Here is a 23048-nt window from a genome sequence, read left to right as displayed (position 1 = left end):
TTGTTTGCTATGGACTGCATGAGTGCCAGAGGAATGTAGGGGAGCTGGTGGCTAGAGCAGGGTTGAGGGGGAGCAGGACTGTCCCTTCTCCCGGGACAGCCAGCTGTGCTGTGCTGCCGGTGGCTGAGAGGCTGCAGATGTGGCACATGCCTTGTTCTGACGTCTCTGCTACCGGAGGGGTGCGGAGTAGGTGCTTGGGGACATTAGCACCTTAGGCTGTCGCAGCTCTCCCCTGCCCCTGTCTTGCCAGAACCCTAAGACAAAGTGAGTTTTTTGAACTGGAAAACAAAATGCCAAAACACTCCGGCAGTTCAGATCTCCAGAAGAGAGGCACTGCCTAAATTGGAGGTTTCAGTCTTTATCTTTTCAAGTCCGTAACAGTTAAGGAAACTGAACTTTCAGAACAGCCTCAGTAGTGTGTGTGACTGTCACCTGACATCTCCCAATTTAGGGTGGTGGTCGGTAGGCTCCCTGCTTTAACTTCTGCTAGGCACACAAGACAGGCAGAAAGAATTGAAGCCATGCATTCTTCAGGCTGCTAAATGGCGGATGTTGACGGATAACAAAAACCTTGCAGAGTTTCCTAAAGAAGGCTTGTCTAAAAATCCAGTTAATGTTACATATTTTCAGAAGATTTATGTGGCTGCATCGAGTTTAAATGTCAAAGAACTATTTTTGGCAATGAAATTGTTGTCACTGGTATCGTATGGGTGAAATTGGGATGCACTGAACTTAAATTTACATTTTGCTTTTATTGCATCTTATTGAAGCATGCATGGGTTCCTGATACTCTCTAAAAGGTATGATGGTCTCATATTCTGGTTGTTAATTTTTACCACTACTTAGCTCATTTGCTCCTTGAGGGCTTATTAGCAGGTTCTTCATTCAGTGACATCGTTGCCCTTTTTTAATCAACCTGCTAGAATTTAACATACGACGTTACGTATAAGGATGAGAACATTATTACTTCATTCTTTTCACTCTAGTAATTTTTATGTTACAGTGAACACCCTGATTAAACATTTATCTGGAAAAGGCCATGATGAAAAGAAAATGTAATTAAATATAGGAACTAAATGTTGAACTCCTGACTTGAGACTGAACTGATAAATGAAATTAAATTTACATGGGGGGGGAAGTATTGTAAAACTCATCCAGTATTGCATTTTAATGTTTTATTCAACTAGATCTACAAAGCAAGCTGCGTATATCAACTATAAGAACGGATAATTTCTGAAAGTCTTATTTAGAATCCACTTACTGTAATTGTGTTATACTAGAGTTGCTTGGTCTTTGAAAAAAGAAAAAAAAAAGAATCATCTGCATTTGAAATTCAAGCAGTACTGGTGCAGGAGAGTTGGGTATGGCACAGTTTGGGTTTCCTACTCAGATTTAAAAAAGAAAGCAAACAAAAACCAGTGAAGCATTATACTTTGTAAACAAAATTGCTGAAGAGAAATCGGCCTGTGTCCCTCATATAAATTCAGGTGTCAGAGCAGGTAGGCAGACATGGTGCTTGGTTACATCAAAGGTAGCGGGGCTGGACCGGGGCTTGCTTTTGAAGGCTGTGTGTATCTGCCCTCCCCACATGCATGTTCAGACTTCTTGGCACTCACTGTCGCTGAATCAGGAAGACAGAATTGACTTTCCTGTCAGACTAATTATAGTTCTTTAAAGAGATTAATTAACCCTTCTTTTCCTACAAAGGGACTTTATCAGTGAATCCCATGTCAGAGGGAGGCTGCAGAGAGTTACCTGCCACTCGGGATCGCTCTCAGGGATCAGCAGCAGCAGTGCAAGGACACTTGCAGCCAGAGTCTCGTGTTGGACAGATGTCTTGGTGACCAAACCACGTGTACAATGTAGTGCTTCCAGAATTACGCTATGAGCCTGGAAATACTGCTGAATCCATGGCTGGCAGTGGATTTAGACAGCTCTGTGAGATACAGTTGCAAAAAACAACTTATGGTTAAACATTCCAGGAGATTAAAATCAACTTCTATTTCTTGCTTTCTGCTTTATACTTTTCATGAAGTGCTTTTCATCTTCTGTATCTATAGCACAGTAAAATTACCTACTCCTTTCCTTCCTTCCTTCCTTATGTGTGCTGTGGGCCTGAGAAATGGTTGGTTATTTCTCTGATGTGATGCTGTCTGGTTAGATATGGGATGTGTTTTGTCCTCTGGGAGTATTGGGCAGCTGACAGCTGTGGTAACTGGTACCTGAGTGATAGACCCTGTGAAGTGTGGGTGTTGGGGATGCAGACCTTCTCGCTGCTCTGCTTTGATTTCTGAACCAGTCCCATGGGGAGAAGGGGCGGGGAGGATAATGTTCCCCCTAGCAGTACATTAATTATTGTGCCATCTGTGTGACTGAGGGCGTTGGCGGGATTTTTGGTGTGATACGAGGCAACAGTGTGCTAGAAAGTGAACAATCACTAATCCAGTTCCTTTCCTTGGGACTAATTCATGACGAACTGCTGGCCGCTTAGGAAGGAAGGGAAGATGAGTCCTTGGGCCACTCAGCTCTCCCTCTGGCTGGTTTTTCAAAGCACAGACCAGTGTGGGAACGAGCAGTGGTGTCTAAGCTGAGGGTAATAGAAATAAAATGTTATCTTGGCAGTAGGAACCAAGTGTGCAAAAAGATTCCCTAAAGCTATTCACCTTTACGTTTCCTCAGTGCCCAGGTCTTCTCTCCTGGGTTTTGATTAGCCATGATTAACACAGCTGGGCACTTGACTCCCACGAGTTCCTCTGACGTAACCGGGATGCTCTGCATCTGTGGAGGATGAGAGGCCTGAGCAGCTTGGCGCTCTCTCTGTCCCTCATCCGCCTGCTCCACTGCATCTGCAGTGCCCGAGCTGTGAAACTCCCCTATGTTGGGTTCTATCTTGTTGATATGAATGTGGTTTTCAGTCACTTGACGCGTTTTCCCTCTGGAAATCTTTGTGCCCAGTTGATGTTCTGATGGACGGCCTTTAAGGAGAAGTGTTTTAAGTATGTACATATGCATCTTTGTTTTTGCAACCAGATTCAGAGCTAGGTGGCATTTTTCATACAGCCCTGACTTGATTTTGTGGCACCTACCTTGGAAAGGGGTTGGGACTGATGTTCACAGCCTGACCCCTTGCTTCCATAGGAGCAAGCAAACAGCTGGGAGTGAGAAGGAACAGTCATGGCAGAGAATAAGCACAAGCAAGGATTTTGAAATTTGGCTTTTTGAATGAATGGTGTGTATGCAGATGTGACCTCAGCGCTGTGATGCCATACAGACTTACAAATGCCTGGTTCTCTGCTCACATAAGTACCTTTTTTGTGTGGAACAGGATGAAGTGGAGAGCACAAACCTTTTTTTCCTAGCTTCTTGTAATTCCATTTGTTCTGGTGCCTGGGAGTTCATTTACAGATCTTATCACCAATTCTTCTATAAATGCCAATTTACGTATGAAATTTAATAATACTGTCACTCAACAAAAAGTACTGGAGAAATATTTTCAGTGCTTTGCAAATGTTGAAAGCATAAAACCTGAAAATACTTGAAAGGAGAATCAGTCCTATAACAATTTTACATGTGCTTCTCTGTGCTTGTTTCTTAGTCTGTGAAGTTGGGAACCACCCTTATGAAGTGCTTTTTGATTGTGCGATGAAAAAATGTTGCTCTCTCCAACTGCAAAGCCTGGGGGCTCTGAGCCCCAGTTTGGAAAAGGGAAATGTGGCAGTTCAGGTGGCTTCTGCTGAGATGTTGAACTAGTAAAAGGGAGATCTTCAGTATGCAGCGGGTATTCAAACCTACTGACTAGTGCTGGCTACTAGGTCTGTGACTGGAAGGCCCAGGGACAAACCAGTCATGGGTCATTTTTGATGCTAGGAGATGTGTTTAGAGCACCTGCAAATTTGACATACTCAGTAGATGTATTTTTTTGCCATGTGCAGTTCTGACAGTCTCCTGCTACCTGTCTAGGTTGCTCACAAAGTGCAGCGAGTGCTTTCTTTAGTTTGGAGGCAACGGCGCACACATATACCAGCATTGATATGACTTCGGCACTTTTCAAAATGAACAGTGGAAATAACTAAGAGCAGTATGTATCTGTGCCTCACTGAGCCAAGCCCTGGAGATTGAAAGCTTAGGGGGAAGTACTTCCCGACTCCTCTGCTCAACCACTGTAGCACACACTGTGTGTAAAACATGGTCTGTCTGAGACACCTGCAATGGCTTTGGCAGAACAAAATCACAAAAGCATTAATCTGTCCATTTCTTCTGATTTATGGAATTCAGTGTCACCTTAGTGGAGGTTTGTAAATGCACCATTTCATTTACCTGTCAATTTTAATCAATTTTAGGTAACACAATTCTGATTTGCTGTAAACCAGCAAAGTTACCCCCTTATAGGCTTCAGGAACCTCCGGCTTGTTCAGTGTGGGTTTTTTTCCCCTCCCATCATGCAAACAGACTTGTCATTTGTTCATTTATCTGGAACATCTTAATTACACTTTGCACATATGATGGTGTTTGAGCAGCAATATTTGTGAGAAACCATTAGGAGAAATGAATGTGAGAAGTGGTTTTCTGACTGTGAGAATAAAATTTCTTACCACCTTCTTTTAAAAATAGCACAAGTTAGAGACTAAAATAAACTCCAGGCAGAGGTGTGCAAAGACATCACTGTCATAGGGCAAGCTTCAGGAATTACTTGAAGACTCTGATTCAGGGTACAATTCCTGACTTTTTAGAAGCACAGACTTTTTAAATAGTGCAGTACGTGGTGGTTTGAACTGAAGTGATCATTCTGGGTGCTGGATAACATTGTAGTTTTTGTAAATCCATCCTGGATAGCTCTAAAGGTTTGCTCTTGTTTTAAAGCTATGTGATCTTTAATATATACATTTCTTAATCTCCTTTTCATTATGTTGTTTCTAAATTTCCAGTCGAGGCTTGTGGGGACAGCACTGTGAATTGTACTCATGCTAGCAAAACTGCTTCACCTTCATGACAGGTCATGTAATTTTTTTTTTTTTTAAGCTGAGGTATGTGATAGTTCTTCATGAAGGCATGAAAACTGAGTCATGTTTCATGATAGTAGCAAGAGAGCATCTTGCTCTCTGCCCTGAGTGACAGTGCACCGGTGCTGCTGGTACATGTAATGCTGATAATTAACGGGGACGTGTTCAGTAAGCAAGACAGGTCTGAGTTCAGTCTGTACACATGGTGAACTTTCCTTACACTCTGCATTTCAGGACTTGGTTTTCAGTGGTAGCCCTAAATCTGGCTATTCTACTTTTGTCCTTTTTTAATAACAAATGTAATTCTTCGTATGTAATTTAAAAAACCTAACTTGTTGCAGCAGGCAGGTAGTCCACTTTTTATTTCTCTGGTTACTTCTGCTGTATCATATACAAAGGACGAATCTTTTTCAAGTGACATTGCTCTGGAAAGGTGGAGTCCGTATCTCTGAGATTGTAGCCAGGAGGGAAGCTGCGGAGGACACGGGTGGTGGTCATCAGAGAGCTTGTATGTTTGAATATCTGCAAGCTCTCATGCTTGTAGCAAATAAGGGAGAACAGAGTATTTATTCCTCTTTGCTTTCCAATATTTGTCACAGATTTGTCTTTAGCAATCATGATTCTTCCCTGCAAAATTGTAGCTCCTCGGGCCTCTTCCTCTCCTGTGCTATCCTAGCCTTCAGGAAGCTTAGCAGGAAGGATCGGTTTGACATTAATTGTCAGGAGAGAAAGACAAAGGAGCCGAACTTGGTCAATAAGAAAGACGTAGCAGGTTGTGAAGATGGAAGGATGTAGGATTTGCACAGCAAATTGGCTTGGGATTGAACGTAACTGTGCATATCCAGCCTGAGTTGAGTGTGGCTGGAGGCTGACTAGTGACGTCCAACTGTGATTTACGTCCCCCCTTATCTCTGTTAAACACTGCTTAGCAAACTCAGAGTGCATAGTGGCCAACTTCTGCTCTCTTAATACAGCAAGCTGCATGAAAGCTGGAGTCAGATAGCCCTCCAGTGAAAAACTGCAAAAAGACTGGCATGTTATCAGTTGTTACTTCCTACAAGAGCAAGCTTTGTCGTGTGGTACTTCCATTATCTGAAACAGAGCGGGCTGGTGGGGTCAGGTCCAGCCATTTAGAAATGTGATTTGTGCTTTTCTTTCTTCACAGAAACTTGCCTAAAGTATTTCCTGAGGCTTTTCTCAGAATCTGTGTCAGCGCAGCAAGTTAGCTAGTGGCAGCTCTGTCTTGGAGAGTAGAAATTTAGCATGGTGACACTGTAATATCTTTATAAGATGACCTAGATTAGAAATGTCTTGTTCTTGGTTTGCAGCAGAAGTCTGTTCAAATATTTAATATGACTTGGAGCTGGGTTTTTTCTTCTCCTCCCCCTGTAGAGACAGAAATAAAATTCAAGTGAGAAATACTTAAAATGTCTCTAGGACCCAAACAGTTTCGGGGAACAGGGGAACTGGAGTTAGAATACATCAGAAACATGCAGTCTGCCCCCATGTCTGTGTACTGCTATGGCATGGAAAGGGATGAGAGATTTCCTGTGTTTCACTCTGCTGCTTATGGCTGTATGGATTTCACCTTCTAAATTTTACAAGATGTCCAGCTGACAAGTTAGAAGTCTGAATTAGTTTATAAATGAGACCACTGAAAATCCAGATTGCCTTACTCAAAGCGTGTAGCAGGATAGCTCCTTCCCGTTGAGGCCTGGAGGAGCAGGACCAGTGCAGTCCCAGTTTTGGTCCAGTCAGATCTGAAGTCTAGACCGCAGAGCTGACTAGTCCAAAGCAGGAGAGCAGCGTGCTGTAGGTGGCTTGTCCTCACCAGGAAGACTTTACTGCTTTTCCCTCCCCTCTTTCTAGTTACCGCGTCAAGATTCTGCCTGTGTTTAAACAGCCTGAAATAATCTGTACAGGCACCTCACTGGGATGGAGAAGGGTACATCCACTTATTTTGCTAACATCACCATATTCCCATGGCTTAAAGCTCTCTGCCAACCGTTGTTTTAGCTGAGTGCATTGGGACTGAATTCCCCTTGGGCAAGTCACATTTACAGCATAGTTTCAGTTGGTCGATGAGACTTTGCAGATAGTGTAGAGAAACTGTCGTCCTACTCATCTTACCCCAGAAGAGGAGAGAATCTGGAGCCTGCATGAAGTGGCTGCAAGCAGAAGTCCTGTACTTCCCCGTGCAAAACTCTCAGTGAAAGCAGTTTGGCAGACTTTTGGGGACAGGCTGCTTCCTTTTTTTCTTTCCTTTTTTTAAACTAACTCCTTGCAATCATGGTGAATTAAGATGGTGAGATGGCACAACCTTTCCCACCCCTCTGAAACCTTTCCCATCCCTCTGAAAGATCATGCAGCTTCGTATGTTGAGGGTGGGGTTTTTAAAAGCACCGAGCATTGCTCTCCGTCTCTTGGTGTAGTTTGAAAGTTTTTGCCATCAACTTAAATGCAAACAGTGTTAGGTGGCCCTTAAATGCATTTTGTTTGTCCTGTGCTGAAAATTTAAGGTCTGTGACACAGCAAGACTGTGCTTTCCTACATACTCTTCTGAAGCGTTGGGCAGCCAGTGAGTGGTGAGCTACCACCAGTGTAAACAAGACATCAGAGAAGGAGACATACAGGTCTTGAATTATGATCATCACCATAAAAAGCAGGCGAGAGCTTCACAAGGACTAAGAGGAGGAGGCTGTGAGATGCAGAGAGATTTGCTTTGTTTAGCAGATCAGAGTGACAGGGTGGCCTGAGAATGGACAAACCAGACAACAGAACAGGACAGGGGTTACCAAACCAGTTCCTTGAAAATGAGTTGAGCAAGTGAAGAGCCAAGGCTGGGCCTAGCTTAGATGCTTTCAGATCTCACTCGCTTCTTATGCTTTACTTGAGTCACTTGTAAAGAACTATGAAAATGAATGGAGTTGATTACTAATTTAGTTCCACAGACTCTGATTTGACATTTACATGGGATTTAGAAGGAAAACTATAAGGTCAACACCTGCTTCTTCATGAGTTCATGTAGGGGATTCATGTCCCATCGCATGATCCCAGAAAGACATCTCCTTTTCAAAGAAGGCATCTGGTGTAACTAGTGGCAGTGCAGATGTGTTCCCCGCGCTCTTCCTCAAACATCCTCTTCTCTGATGGACAGAACAACTTGAAGAGCTCCCTGTTGAAAGGAAATATTCAAATACCACAGGCATCCGCAGTGGTGAGGCCAGAGTGGGTGGCCAAGGAATCGTAAAAGAATGATAAAGTCAGACTGAATTGGGAAATACTCTGGTTTGTTTTGGTTTTATCGTTCAGCTAGGTTACTGTAATTCAGCTTTCCCGATCTCATTAGGCAGTTGATCAAGGTGTCACCAGCTCTTTCTGCGGTTGTCGTTAGATAAAGGTTGAGAATAATGCCCCGCTTAACAGCACAGACAAAAATGAACGTAAAGCACGTTGCTACTGCCTTGACAACAAGCAGTTACATGCGTTAGCTGATTAAGTGGTGGTGGGCTGCTTTTTGTTTTGTAGTAAGGTCGCATATTTACTGGGCTAAATTTGACAAGACTAATACAGGAATATTTACAAAAGAACTGGAGAGGAGATCATGATCTGTAGCCTTTAGAGACTCAAGATACAGATTTGTTGTTTTTTCATAGAAAACCTCCGTTTAAAAAAAAAAAACCTAATTATTTTTTTTCAAGCTTTAAAGTATTCCTTTCTGCAAGTGTTCCTTTTGGCATCAGACTCATGATGCATGACAGAACAACACAGAATAGTAAGTTTTTCACTTTTGAAGTGGAATGGTTCACAAAAGATAAATGAGAGGCTGAAGTGTTAAGCTATGCAAGTCTAATTAACTTTCAGCTTTAACAAGCTATGGCCTTCCTAGCAAAATAAAAAATGGAGTTTGGATTACAAATGGCACCTGCAGTTTAGGTTTAAAAAGGGTTTTGTAAAAACTGACTTTTTTTCCCCCCCCTTTCTGGCTTGCCTGAGCACTTTGTGTTGCAGAAGGCCATCTGATGTGGACTGCAATCTTTCCCTCTCTTGTGTTCCCTTTTGTTTGCTTGATGATTCTTTGCCCTTCTCTGTTGCAAGGAGGCTTTTATGAGACCCTGTTCGGAAACAAGTGGGGCTTGTCTTGACCTTGCTGGGACGGTCACTCCGTGGCTGAGCACCCCCACACCAAGCCTTTGTCTCCAGAAAAGAAAGCTCCGTTTGGGCAACGATTACCCCAGGCCAGAGGGTATCAATGTGTCTAGATGTGATATGGACAGAGAGGGGGTCTCTAACATAGCTGGGCTGTGTCTAACTGCAAACCTTACCACTTGACTTGTATGGCAGGAACTAGAAGTGATAGTGAAGAGAGAGCTGCGTGTACAAAATGAGTTAGCTGTGTTGGGAGCTGGGGTGCTGAGCTCCTTTCTTGCCTTCCTTCTCAGTGCTGAAGGGTTTCAGCAAGAGATTATGACCGTGGCTGGAAGCTCCTTGAGAAGAAGGAGAAGGAGGAAGATTTGTATCCTACTTCCTCAGCTGATGAGAATGCACATGCTTACACTTCTGGCTGATGCTTCTCATTCAGGATTAATTTTTCTCAGATGTGGAGATGTATTTAATGCATGGGATTGTGTGTGATGAAGGGAAGGTTCACACTGACTCTCTAAACTGTGACAGTAGTCTCAGAGACATCTTGCAGCCTTTCCAGAGGGTATCCAGACAAAGATGTTCATAACTTGTGATGGTAACTTGTTGGAAGAAAGAGTGTAATAGCACATTGCAGCTCTCAGGCTCATCTTTCGGTTTAATTTGGGTCTGTACAAAGTCATTTTGAAGCTGCTGGATTTGTCACAGTCAGATGCATCATGCTTGGAAGATCCTGAACTGGTTTCTGAAGTGAAGCCAATTTTGAAACCTTTTTAAATTTCCATTTAATTTCTTTGGCCTGGCTACCTGACACTGCATTCATCAGCAAAGCTTGATTTTTATTTTTTTTTCCTGTCAACTTCAATAGTTTGGTTGATGATGAGTACGAGGATATTATCAGGATATGTTGAATCAAGCTGACTTTGCTAATCTGTTCCAGATTCAAAATAGAGGTAAAACATCTGCTTCAGTTGTTGAGTGGAGCTCCATGCCAACTGTAGCATGCCTAATGCAAAGAAAGAGATGAAATGCTGTTATGGACTGATCTGCGTGTTCACACATAGTTACTCTGCTATTAACGGAAATAACACTGTCATCAACCTCAGCAGTTAAACATTTTTGATGTGAATTTTATACTAGCTATGCAGAAGGCAAATGCCAGTGACTAAAATCTGCAAAGGATTTTACTATTTTATGAAAACAGTAATAACTGACCACGGTGCTCTTCAAGAGCACTGTGAGCTCCATGACCCTCTAAGAGAAATCAGGAAACATAAACATTAGTGTTTAATGTCTTTTAAAGCATATTTCACACTGGCTATGTATAAGAAAATAAGTTGGGAGTTTTTCTGAGGTTTTCTGGAGCTGGCAGGAGAACGGCTGTTGGGATGACACTCATTCACCAGAGGAATGAGCTGCATTGCAGTGCTTAGGAGACAGGCGGTGGTGAGGCTTTGTGTGTGATGTGCAAGGCAAGGGGAAGTTACTTGAACCTGAGCAAGATCCACCTGTAATATAATGGTAAGACCGAGCAAGTCAGCTGTTTGAGATTTTGCTCAAGTCCCTAAAATGTCTTGTCCCTCTCTTACGTCACTTTCACGACCCCAGAGGTTTGCTATTGTTTGGAGCTTGGTTTAGACACCCGTGACAGCAGGACCTTGGAAGTGTTGCATATCACTGCTAAGAGGAAGATGAGATTCAGGAACATGCGAGATTGTGACTGCAAAATATATCTGTCCTTAACAGAAACTCATCGTGTGAACTCATGTGAAGTAAACCATATCTGTAATTACCCTCTGACGAGTGAATGAAATGGGATCTGAAAGTTCTGCTGGGGTAATGCCACATGTTAGTGTGTTTCTACCCAAAGACTAGACTCCCCTTGAACTTTTGGAAATACATGTATTTTTATTGATTTCTGTAGAAATTTCTCTAGCACCATGTGCCACACTATTTAAGTAATTGCCTCTTTTATGGTGTAATACCCAGCTGAAATGCTGGAAAATGCATGTTATCCGCTTTTTATTGGAAGTGCAGTCTGCTGTAGTTTATCCTTTTTGCATTAAGCTTTGTATTTATGTAAGTGCAGTGTAAATTTTGTTTGGGCTCTTTTGCTTTCATATGTTCAATCCCTTGCCTACTGAAGCCTGCAGAAAAGAATCGGTTTGACTTTCAGTGATCATTGAACTAGATCTGTTTTTGAAATTATGGTCTTTTGGAGTTCACTGTTTGTAACTCAGCCGAATTGGTAACCACCGTCCTGGTTTGCATTGCCTTTAATGGAGCAGAAATGCATCCTCCTTGCGTGCAGCGATTCAAGCTCTGTATGTCTTGGATGTGGAAAACAGATGATTTCTTTTAGTAACAACCTTTTATGTATTGCAAATTGTTCTCATGTTCCCTTTAAATTTTCTTCTGTGTAGGCTGAATAGCTCCGATCTGTTTAGATTTTCCCTGTAAATCATGTTTTAGAGCTCTGCTTTGGTCTTCAAGTCAAGTGGTGCCCCAAACTAAATGTCTCACTCCGGTCGCAGCCTAAGCAATACTGAGCAACGTGGAAGGACTACTGTGTGTTTTGCAAGCCGTATTCCTATTTTAAGGTCTCTTCCTCTTTCATAACATTGTTCGGTTACGTTCAGTTAGTAAACTGCAGTCCCAAATTCTTTCTTATACACAACTGCCATGTAACAACTCTGGATTTCTTGCTAACAGGCATGCTGTGTTCTCCTCCATACTGAACAGTGTCATCGTCTTCCTCCAGCCCAGTTGTTTGTATAATTTGTCGAGGTGGTTGTAAATTCTGATCCTGCCCTCCAACATCCTGGTAGTCGCTTGTAGTTCAGAAGTATCTGCAAATCTATTAGGGCACTCTCTGTTTCATAGCTGCCTTCTTTATGTGTACATTAATGTAAAACAGCCCCTGTTAACCAGCGGAAGTCCTAATCTTGCCAAGTTAAGATCTTACAGGATCAGATGCTACTTTATGGTTCTCTAAATCAGGATTAATTTTCTAAAAATGAAAGGATTTTTATTAGAGTGTATGAGGAATATTAATGCATGTTGCGTATATCAGATATAACACTTAATTACAGTACAGATAGAGATTCACTGGACGATTACTCTGTACCATTGAGTGTCCAGGATGCCAGATGAAAGGCAGGTCTTGCTGTGCTGCTGCACTGAAGGAGGAATATGAAAAGGTTGCTTAAACCAGCTGTACTGTGTGTAGAGGTCCTTGCTCATGCTTACCTCGTCAAGGAAGAGAGGAGTAAGTCATGGTTTCGTAAGTGATAAACTGAAGGAAGATAAACTTGCAACATTTCCGTTTCTCTCCTTTTTTCTTTTTTTTTTTTTTTTTCTGCTTGGTTGCCATTGCTGCTGGTAGAGTTGAGTGAAGGCAGGATGTCAGCGGTCTCCAGAGGATGTGGGGCCACTGAATGGAAGGGACGTGGCAGTTTAGGTGGACAGCTGCAGCCAGCGTGAACCTGTTTGTTCCCCAGAGCATTCCCTGCTGTGCACAGAATTGGTTTTAATAATCTTTGTTTTAATCTTATGGAATTCAACACCTATGCAATTGGTCCAAAAAAAATTTGCTGGTGTGCTTGAAATGTGTTTGAAGACAAGCGAGCAGGAAATGAAGCTTTCGGTAGGGTTGAGGTTTTTCAAGTGAGCTTCTCCCCTAACTGCTTCATTCTTCAGTCTCTAGCGAGGAGCAGAGCTGTCACCAGGGTTGCTGTTGCTCTGCCCTGCTGCCAGCCATTTTATTTCTCTTGAGGTTCATAACCTCATGCTGCCTGGCCACCTCTCAGCCGTACTTCTGGCGGGGAGAAAGCTCAGGGCTCTTCTGAAAGCAGGTGGTGTAACGTGGCACAGTGCCTCTCGCTTGGGAGTTCACTTAAACTAATTTATACCGGCTGGAATTTATGCCCCCAGAGATTTTACTCTCTGCTATGCTCTTGTTCAGAAACACTGCCTTGGTGCCAGGCCTTCTTCCCTGCTCCTGCCTAGATGATAGATGGGTTATGGGGGAGGGGGAAAAAAAACAGGAGGGGAAAAAAAAAAAAAAGGTAAAAGCTCTGGGAGTCAAAATATCGATGTGACAAGAAGTTCTCATATGGATTAGTCGTGCAGCACTCGCTGCTGGGAATGTATAAAAAGAATTGGATCCTTTTTTTTGGTAGTGCCATTACAATCCCATGACTGTTATTTAATGGTGTCATTGATATGTCTGTTGTGAGATATTACACAACACACACTTTGTATCGAGACAAAACCCCAAGAAACTTTGAACAGACAAATTCAAGAGGACAAGAAAAATTCAGGATACCATTAGATCGATATTCCAACAAATCTTATTATGCTGTCTGCAACAGACTTTTCTCCACTAAAATGGGTAACAAATGCTGGTGCATATAACAAATGTTATGCTACTATGTTTATTTTTGTCTCCTTTAAAAAATACTTTCTTATTTTTAACTAGTCTGCAGCATGCTGAGTCTTTGTCTCCACTTGATTAATGTAACTTCAAGACAGTATTTATTAACTAATTTTCTGATATGATCTGCAGGCACTTAAAAAACCCACCACTCCCCCAGCCCCAAGTCCCAAAACCAAAACAACCCCCCACCACTTAAATCGAGACTGGTGGACAGCATCTGGTAATGAGAATGAAGGAAAGGACACTGGGCAAGCTGAATTAAACATGCTTAGCTCTTTTCCTTTTTAGAAGTGATCTAAATTTAACATGCCATGAGTTATTTTGGTGCCTTTAACTGATAACTTTAACAAAACATAGGCCACTTGCAGTGCGTTTGGTGTGTAGAGGAATTTCAGGATTCCAGGAACGGCAGGATGTAACCTTTGCTTCACCTGGAAACATAAGCAATTCTTGGGGCAGTTGATAGGCTTCATAATGAAAAATGGGAGGCAGCCAAAATCTGGAGCCAAGCTAACAGCCAGAAATAGATCTGCCAAGAGGCTTGTTTTGCACCGTCCAGAATGGCATATCAGAAATTGTGCGAACAGAAATACCGGGCTTGATCCGACATTGCACAAGCAGAGTCACTCCTGACTATTTTCCTTTTTAAGTATCATGAAAGCTTGACTAAATAAATGTTGTGTTAAAGTTTCAGCTGACTCAATATGTTGTAATACTTTTTCCCTGGATAGTTTTCATTTTGCTTATGGTTTTCTTTCTTTCTCACTTGCTTGAAATGCAAGTGTGTATTTGATAGTGTGCATTTGCACTTAAAGGTGTTCAAGTATGCATCACCTAAGAACTCCAGCTCCCCTGCTCCAGAAGCATGGAAATGGGGCAGCAGAGAGAGAGGCAAAGGTTTAAATCTCTTGGAGAAGGCGAGTAGAGGAGGGGAAAGGGTTGGGCACAGAGAGGACCAGAACGGGAGGGTGTAGGGGGTGGCGGGGAGGCAGGGGGAAGCAGGTTTATTCTCGTTACTTCACAAGCAGTGTGCTTATGGGAAAGTGAACTGAAGTGTATTCTGGTTTGCACATCACTTACTAAATGTTTAATTGTGATTATGTTTAATTATAGAATCAGATCTGTTGTCTTCTCCATCTGGCTGGAGATGCAGAGTTCTGCGGGTGGGGTGTAAGCGAAAGCCGTCGCGGTCCTTCTGACTGGGAGCAGAGAGCCAGAAGCCCATGGGAGCACAGCCTGGGTTTCCAGTCCCAAGCCCAGTTTGTCATTGCAAAGGCCTAACTGGTATGGAGGGGAAATAATTTAAAAGCAGGTGATGCAGGATGTGTTGTGAGAGCCCAGCTCCCTTTTCAGGGTTGAGCCATGCTCTAAGCAGTTCAGGTTGTCCTTTTCCAAACATAGCGTAAGCAATGTTCAAAGCAAGAGCCTTAATGGAAGGTGTTTTTCAGCTTGTCATCAGACAATCTTGTTTCAGGCATCTTTATTCTACTAGTTCAAACCTTTGCCAGTGATCATACTTTTTTTTCCTTCTCCTAACAATTTACAGTAGCTGTAATGAAGGAGAACTTGTAGTTTTGGAAAAAACACTTGTTCACCTGAAGCTGATGATTTGATTTTTCCATCCTCAAGATACAGAAGGGTGTTTTGTTAGGCCTGAATTTCCAGCCTCTAAACCTGATCAGTACTGGATACCAGGCACCCGGCTGAATTCAGCCGGAGGGGTGGGAGTGCTCCCAGGACGCAGGCCCTACCCTGGGCCACGCTGCCTGGAGGCTTCGCAGTCTGCACAAGCCGCCCAGCTGTCCAGCAGAGTAAGGTTGGAGCTGCTCTATTTCTGTAGCTGTTTGGTAGCTTGCAATTAACCGTCATCCAGCTAGCAATGTATACCAGTGATTAAACTCAGGTTTTATTAATGTTACCAGCAATGGCAATATCTGAAGATCATGTTAGAATCACTGTATTCCAACTATTTCTGCACCGAATATTTCTGGAAATATTCAAGTCTTCATTTGTGAAGCCACTATGGGAAAGGCTGAGTGTATGCTTAAGTGGGAACTACCTAGAGACCAGGTTAGCATAACATGAATTATTCAGACATTTGTGAACAATTACTTAAAATCCGGAACCGCTTATGCATTACTGAGCATTTAACTAATCTTCGGGAGAGGGGAGAAAGCACCGAATACAAAACCAGCATTGTTTGTAACACACTGAACGTCTTTGCAGACATCCTCGCCTGATGCCGTTGGTGCCTTCAGTACCCGTCCTTTAGAGTTAGACCATACTGGTAGCCATAGGTGTGCACTGGGGTATTTTTTTGCATTTGGTTACTGAGCATTTCTTTGCGTTTTGATGAAGTTGCCATTCACCATTTGAATGGACAGATCGGAGGGACGGGCTCTCAGGCACCGAGGCTGTGGGCAGGTTCAGGAGATGCTGGGTTGTCCAGGCAAACGCAGACACCCCCCTCCAGCTCCTCTTTCTTTAAAAAGTACAGAGTTGCTTTTGACACTAAACACATGCTCTAGTTACAGTTTATATATACCTTTTTTCCTAATCTCAGGAGAGCGTAACAGCAAATGAAGCAGTGATCCACTGCTCCTGGAGTACGTTCCCTGTGTGCCCTGCGCCATTGACGCTATGGTCTGAAGAATGAATGCAGACTGAGGTTTTGGAGAAGCTAAATAGAAAGAAGCTGTTATAAATGACATGGAGACAAATGGGGAGCCATTACAGGAAAAACTGACACTTCTTGCAATGAAACTTAAATGCCCAGCACATCCCTCTAAGCAACTTAGAGCACAGCGTGGCAGCAAGTTATATAGTCATTGGTCAGGAGAATGTGTCAGAGCACAGTTCTTTTGTGTCCTTTAAACAGTAGCTTAAAACCAACATGAATATCTCTCAAAGTTTGTAAGTGCCATCTACCCAGAGTTGTTCTTACTTTCAAGAGTGTTGCTTTGTGTTTTGTTGAATACCTCTGTGTGTCATGTAAGTTTGTTGGTCCTTGAGCGTGGAAACACAGTGGAACAAATTGAAATAAGTAGCAATGTGTAGGCATACATGCTGTCCTTTCTGCAGTGGATTACGTGCAATCCTTATAAATAATTGGGCTACCCTGCAAAGAATGGAAGGACATAAGAAGATAGAATTAAATTAATTGAAAAACTTTTTTCCTGCCATATTTGAAATATTGCAGTGTACAGGGTATTTATTGATCTGGTCAGTATAAATGTCCTAGGTAAGTACATTTGCTCACTTAACAATGCTGTCGGTTTGCCATAGTGCTTCCAGAGGGCCAGTACACCCTATTTACGGATTTGATTCTCTCCACTGGCCTTTCAGTAGCTTGGACAAATATTCCTTAGGAGTTGCTCAGTAAAAATCTGTACTTGCTCTGAAACACCCGTTAGCAACCATTCAAGAACATTCTTTTCCGAATACCAGCTCTGTGAAAATACTTTGCTGTCAGAAACCAGTATATAGAAATTCCAATAACAGAAACACAATCTTTGAAATAATAACAAATGAAGAGTAAACTTCTCTTTTTATTTACCCAGCAATTAATTCCTAAAACACAGTAAAAGGCTAACCACTGATGCAAGTGAAGTAGACTGCAAGGCCTGTTAAAAAATGATTAGTGTTGAATAATTTCTGTACAAGGAACTGTATAAATACTAAGCATCAGGGAAATGCACTCTAAGAATTAAGAGAAATCCAGTTAATGACTGTTCACTGATACAGACTTGTAAGTCAAAACAGCATTTCAGATATTCATGTGTTGTATGCTCAGAGGGAGAAAGTCCTAAATTAAAATTAGGAAGAGTAGTCTTTGTGCTGTGACCAGTGGAAGGAAATAGATGTACGTGATGTGACATTGCAGACAACCTTGTAATCTTGATTAATGGGAGCATCTACAGAAAAAAAAGAGGTGTTTGGCAAAACACTGACAAAATCAATACCACTTTGAAATGATTGTGTGTCTTGCTACATTGTCTTGCTAGTTAAAGAGAAATGAGTACATGGACAAATCCAGGTGTTTAGTCCAGCAACTTGATGTGATGCAATTAGAACAAATAAAGGATCAATGTATAACTTCTTTTCATTCGCAAGACCAGATGATAGTATATTATATCAAATCGGCATGGGAATCAATCATCCTTTCCCTATCTGCCTCCAGCTCCTGTCAAATGAAAATATGGCTTAAATATGTCCTTGTTAGCGAGTCAGGATATCTAAAATCAAGACAAAATATTTAATATATGTCACAGTTACTTGATGAAAATACTAACTGGTTTGCTAGGAGCTTCAGCACCCATTTTGGACATAGTAATTAAAATGATACTTGAGACAGTCCACTTAAATACTTCATTGCATCTGGGGTTCAGAGACCTGCCAATGCTGCTTGGTAATAGTCTTGGCTCTCCTCTGTACTGTCAGATCTATGGAGGAGAATTTCCCAGTGCTGGATTTTTTCTGCCGGTGTGGCTTGTTGGCTCCATGGACGCCAGCTGAGCCACAGGACATTCTTCCACGTGGGTTTAAGCTCTCCGTTGCTGAAATAATCATTGTGCCTTCAGTTCAGCAAGCTAATTTTACTTGGTAGATTGAAGTCCAGCTTGCGATTGCCCGTATGCGGTACAGATAGGCGTATGTTCCAACATTGGAAGATGTCTGCAGATAAAATTTTATTTTTACGATAACGCTCGTTACAGCACAAAGTAAAGAACACTCCAATAAAACTTGTTGATGAGTTTCGTACTTATAATAGTAACTCTGTAGAAAAAGTAACATGGAAAGTTTTTTATTAGCTGCTGGTGTACATTTTCAGAAAAAAAATGTGAACACTCCCAACTGAAACTCTCTTTAAGAATTTGGAAGCTCCGGAGAGCTGAGCTGATGAAACAGCTGTTCGTCATTCCAAAACCTGCCCCCTTGCTTAATTCTAATAATAGTTATACATAACCTGATCTGTGCTTTCTTTTTGTTTTTTTCTTCATTCTGAGTGTTTAACAACTTCTGAATTTGAAGACTTTTAAAGCAAAATATTTCTGTTAATGAAATAACCCGTTAATGATGTCACAGGTTTTAGAAATTATTTAAAAAAATATACTGTGTCCTTCTTTGATAATTAGGAAGTGTCATTATTTGCCCTTCAGGAATTAAAAAAAAAAAAAAAAAAAAAAAAAAAAACCCAAAAAACCCCAAACTTATTTAAAGTTGAAGTCATTCATGCATGAACATGGTTATCAGTGAAGATGAAGAAGATAATCTGTTCAGGTCATTGGACATCCATCATCAACATGTATGTAACTGCACAAGCTCCGTTTCATCACTGTCAGCTGCTGAACGGAGCAATGCTTTTTCCATCGTGCTGATGGATGCGGATGCACATTCTCAGCTCTGACCTCAAATTGCTGCAACAACGCTGCAACGCACCTATGACATTTTTCTAAACAGGCCATTATACGTGACTGTGCATCTTACACACACAGTAACATGTCTTAATACGTACTAAAAATTACTTAACAATAAAGTGTTTCTCACTTCAAAACTAATACCTTTGAAAATGAAGCAAAATCATGTAATAGTAAATTAGAAAAATGGCCAATTGGAGAAGGCTGCACAGCAGTGACTCAAGGTGGTTATCAACCTGTACTGGTTTTATCTGTTCTTTCCAATTTACAGGCTCTGATCATTCTCTGTTATCTCTGTCTCTTGGTATTACCATTAGCAGTGATAGATTCTATTGTAATTAATTTATAAAAAGTAAATCTCATGGAAAAAATGGCTGAAGGACTAAGGCCTTCAAATGGGTATATGGCAGCTATCTCCAGTCAGCAAAGGTTATGTATATCAGCAGTGTGAGACTTATAACCTGCTTCAGAGGCACAATAAATACTGGGTTTTGATATAAGGAACTGAACATAGATATGATTGTGGTATGCTGGACAAAAATCGAGATGAGGATCTTGTATATGTTACAGACCTAAAGAATACAATGTTATTCTCTACCTGCTTTCCGTGTTCAGTAGCTGATGTTAATTAAAAAAGTCAAGCATTTCCTGTAAAACCAGGTGTCTGATTCAGATTTCTGGCAGCGGGAAGAAGGGTCAAACTGTCTTATTGTAGACTTTGCTCTTTTTTTAATGTAACAATGCACAGTACCCTCCCCTGATTAAAAAAAAAATGTCACCTGTAACACCATTTGAACTTTTTAAAAAAATCCAATAGATTTGAACTTTGTTGAATTTTTCTCTTGGTGATGGTACCTCTGTCTGAAGTCTCAGCTTACGTGTCATCAGAGCCTGGCTGATACCTTTCGTTGGGTGCTGGGTGTACCTGCAAGTGGGTTCAGAGACTCATCCGAACGGCTGGGGATATTTGTTGCTTGGCCACTGGGTTGTGTTGCCATTCAGCTTGAAATTGAGGAGTTCTCTGCATTCCTGTTTACTTTGTTATTTAAATATTATGATAAATGTACATGAAATGGAAATATTTTGATATGAGCATTCTAATTTCATAAACATTCGCTGGTTCTTCATAGCTGTTAGTGTTAGGTTTGCGCTAAGACTAGGAAATACTAATTTTTATTAGCATGCTAGTGGGCATAAGATTAGAGAATCGCTTTAAACGATTTCTATTGGTAGAGAAAAATGCAGAAATGAGACCATCTCACTCTTAGCTAAATTCTGATTTGTTTGAGTGTGGCAGATGAGGGAATACGATGAATTTTGCAGTGAAAAGATTGGGGGAAAAATGGTATTTTCTCTGTTCTTCCAGCTTGTTTGTGAATTTTGAGATAACCTGTTTACAAGATAGTTAAATTCTGCAGAGTCTTAAGAACTGTTGTGGTTTTATGTGCTTAAGTAGTCATGCATGCTTCCATTTTGCAGGGTTATTTTAGATTCTGGTGATTGCATGACACCACAAACTCTTTTTTGCCGGTAGGACCACAAGGCAACCTGGAGGTGGGCAGCGAGCTTGGGGGAGCACACACTGCCTTCAGGAGGGGTGATGGTGGAAGTGGGGCCACCGCCTGTTTCAACTATGTGCTTCAGGGGATAGGTATCTTTGTAATTTGTCCCCTTCTTTTTCTGAGTCTCCAGCAGCAAGATTTTTGTTCTTTTAATTCAGCAGATTGTGTTCTGCCAGCCTGGTTAATAACTCGGATGTTTGCTGCTGGGGGTCCAGAGCAAACCTAGGCAGAAGGACTGAACTTGCCAGCTCTGGACGTGTAACGGAGCGGTTGAGCATATGCAGCGCTCCCTCCCACTGACGGGCAGTGACGCCAGCATTGCCAGAGGAATGAGCATGGCATATTGTTTCTCCCGTATGCCTGATTATTTATTTATGCATTCCGATTCATAATAGCATAATAACAGACTTGAAACAATAAGATAATTATTTTGCTTCTTGGGTGGTTAAAATTAACTGTGCTCGTTGCATATTTATTCAGTAAAAAGATACAAGATGTTTAGTAATTGCCCAGAAATTCATTATCGGCATAATGTTCTGTTTCTAAATGTGTATTGCATGACCATTAATCTGTGCCAACAGCAAGCATGCAGCAATATCTGATGTAATTAGTTTTCCCCTTACATGCCAAGGAGAACATCTGGGCTAATTGCGTGTTGTTGACAAAAGTTGCCATTCTAATGGGGGTCCCTGTTTGTGCACACACACGCTCATTATACGTACAAACATACTCATGGTTGCAGCTTATCCTCAAGCAAACTGATAGTTCTTACTGATGAGATACTCTTGGTGATTTGTTACTGGGGTCATACAATGTCTGTGGGCAGCATTAGTAAATGTTAGCATGAATAATATGCTCTCCTTTTAAACAGAAAACAAACAAACCTGTAACGCTGCTTCTTCTGTTTTATTTTTCCAGCCACCACTGGTCCAAGCGATTTTCAGTGGTGATCCAGAAGAGATACGGATGTTGATCTACAAAACTGAGGATGTCAACGCCTTGGTATGTGACTTGGCATGTTATGTGCCTGTGATACGTAAGCACCATGCTTATGAACTGTTGCAATGACAGTATTAATCATGTTCTTAGTAATTAACACATAACAGAAAGGAAATTATTTGCAAGTTAGAGATTTGGGGCTTCAGTGGAATCCTAATTAGTAGTCTGAAATATAATTATCTCCAGCAGGTGACTTTAAATTTTCTAAGTGTAGAAATGTGCAGGTCAGTCAGGGACATTGTTTTCTCTCTTACTGAGAAAATGAATGAAAACAGCTGAAAGCTGCATATTTTTACTCTCTGTAGAGTTTCCTTTTATGAAGAGTCTTTGCAGATCAGGAGCTGTTATTCAGCATTTGACTGTACTTGTAATAAAGCTTCACTATAGGTCTCAGCAGCGAGAGTAAGGAAGCAGTATCTTGGCTGTGATTTGCCCACAAAGGAATTACTGTTCTGCAGATTGGCTTATTCTAGCCAGAACAATGATAAGCAGCTGTAAACAAGTAGAGTTAAGTGTTTTGGCAGTGAAAAAAAATCTCCGTTTGAACTTGGTCTTTTTGCAGAAGTCAGGTCGTTTTTTTCCCTCTTTGATTTTTAACTTAAATCCGTACTGTTGGAAATGAACCCTGCCCGTCCTGACTACAATCTGTGGCCTCTGAAAGTGGTAAGAATATAAAGCAGAAGCAGAATGGTGATTTCCAGGTGTTTCCTCGACTTTTGAATCAACCTTCCTTTTCTTCATGTCTTTCTCTGACATAAAGCCATCAGTTTATTCATAGCTAACTCCAGCAGTTTGTCTGGTGTAGTCTTGGCACTGCAGCTTTTGCAGGCAGTGGGGTCCAACCATCTGGTTCTGAGCTGTAGAAAGGAACTGGAGAAGTGATCCTACACATCTGGTTAACTGGGGCTCCACTCCATTTGCTGTCAAGTGGAAGGAAAAACTTGCTGCTGTTTTAAATGGGGAATCTGATCAAAGAAGGCCTTGACGTTAGGCTTTCCCTGTGATTATCAGTACCTGGTTGTTTTCTTGAAATAAGTTCCTAAAAGTGCTTCCTTAAAGCATTATCTCCCTTGAGTTTCCTCCTTATTTGTTTTCCCTGATGGTCTTCAAAAAAACAAAGGAAAAAACAAAAACCAACTAACCAAAAAAACCTCCAACCTAGATGAACATGATAGTCCTAAAATTTCCTCTGTATTTCATGTTGGTTTTTCAAAATAGCATTTCCTGTACAAGGTTATTGTAGGCTTCTCAGATGTTTTTATATCCTTTGGCTGCAAGTGTGGTAGTGATGGTTGCTAGGGAGATGCTCTCAACTGTCAGGCGCGATATTAAATGAAGAATATGTATTTTGTAGATGAGTACCATAGTACTTAATAGAAAAAGTCGTCTAACTTGAATGGTCTTGCCCAGAATCCTGTTTAAGATGCTAAAAGTCCATCCAAGAATGCTTTGCCTGAACAGCTATTTTGTCAGGAGCAAAAACCAAAGC

At 41.5% G+C, this 23048-nt stretch overlaps 1 protein-coding gene across 7 annotated transcripts in view; it reads left to right on the top strand.

The window, feature by feature from the left end:
* ANKRD44 (ankyrin repeat domain 44) overlaps nucleotides 1-23048 on the top strand; it is a 144296-nt gene that overhangs the window by 42326 nt on the left and 78922 nt on the right. For 6 of the 7 annotated variants that reach the window (XM_050899764.1, XM_050899763.1, XM_050899761.1 and 3 more), the window contains exon 2: nucleotides 21479-21562. In XM_050899764.1, the coding sequence (XP_050755721.1) occupies nucleotides 21479-21562 (84 nt within the window). Of the gene's footprint in view, nucleotides 1-21239; nucleotides 21258-21478; nucleotides 21563-23048 lie in introns of those variants that run through there. The other variant, XM_050899762.1, reaches the window with a different exon arrangement.

Source organism: Gymnogyps californianus, chromosome 7 (genome assembly GCF_018139145.2).
Source record: "Gymnogyps californianus isolate 813 chromosome 7, ASM1813914v2, whole genome shotgun sequence".
Lineage (NCBI taxonomy): Eukaryota > Metazoa > Chordata > Aves > Accipitriformes > Cathartidae > Gymnogyps > Gymnogyps californianus.
This window is presented reverse-complemented; position numbering and strand designations above follow the sequence as displayed.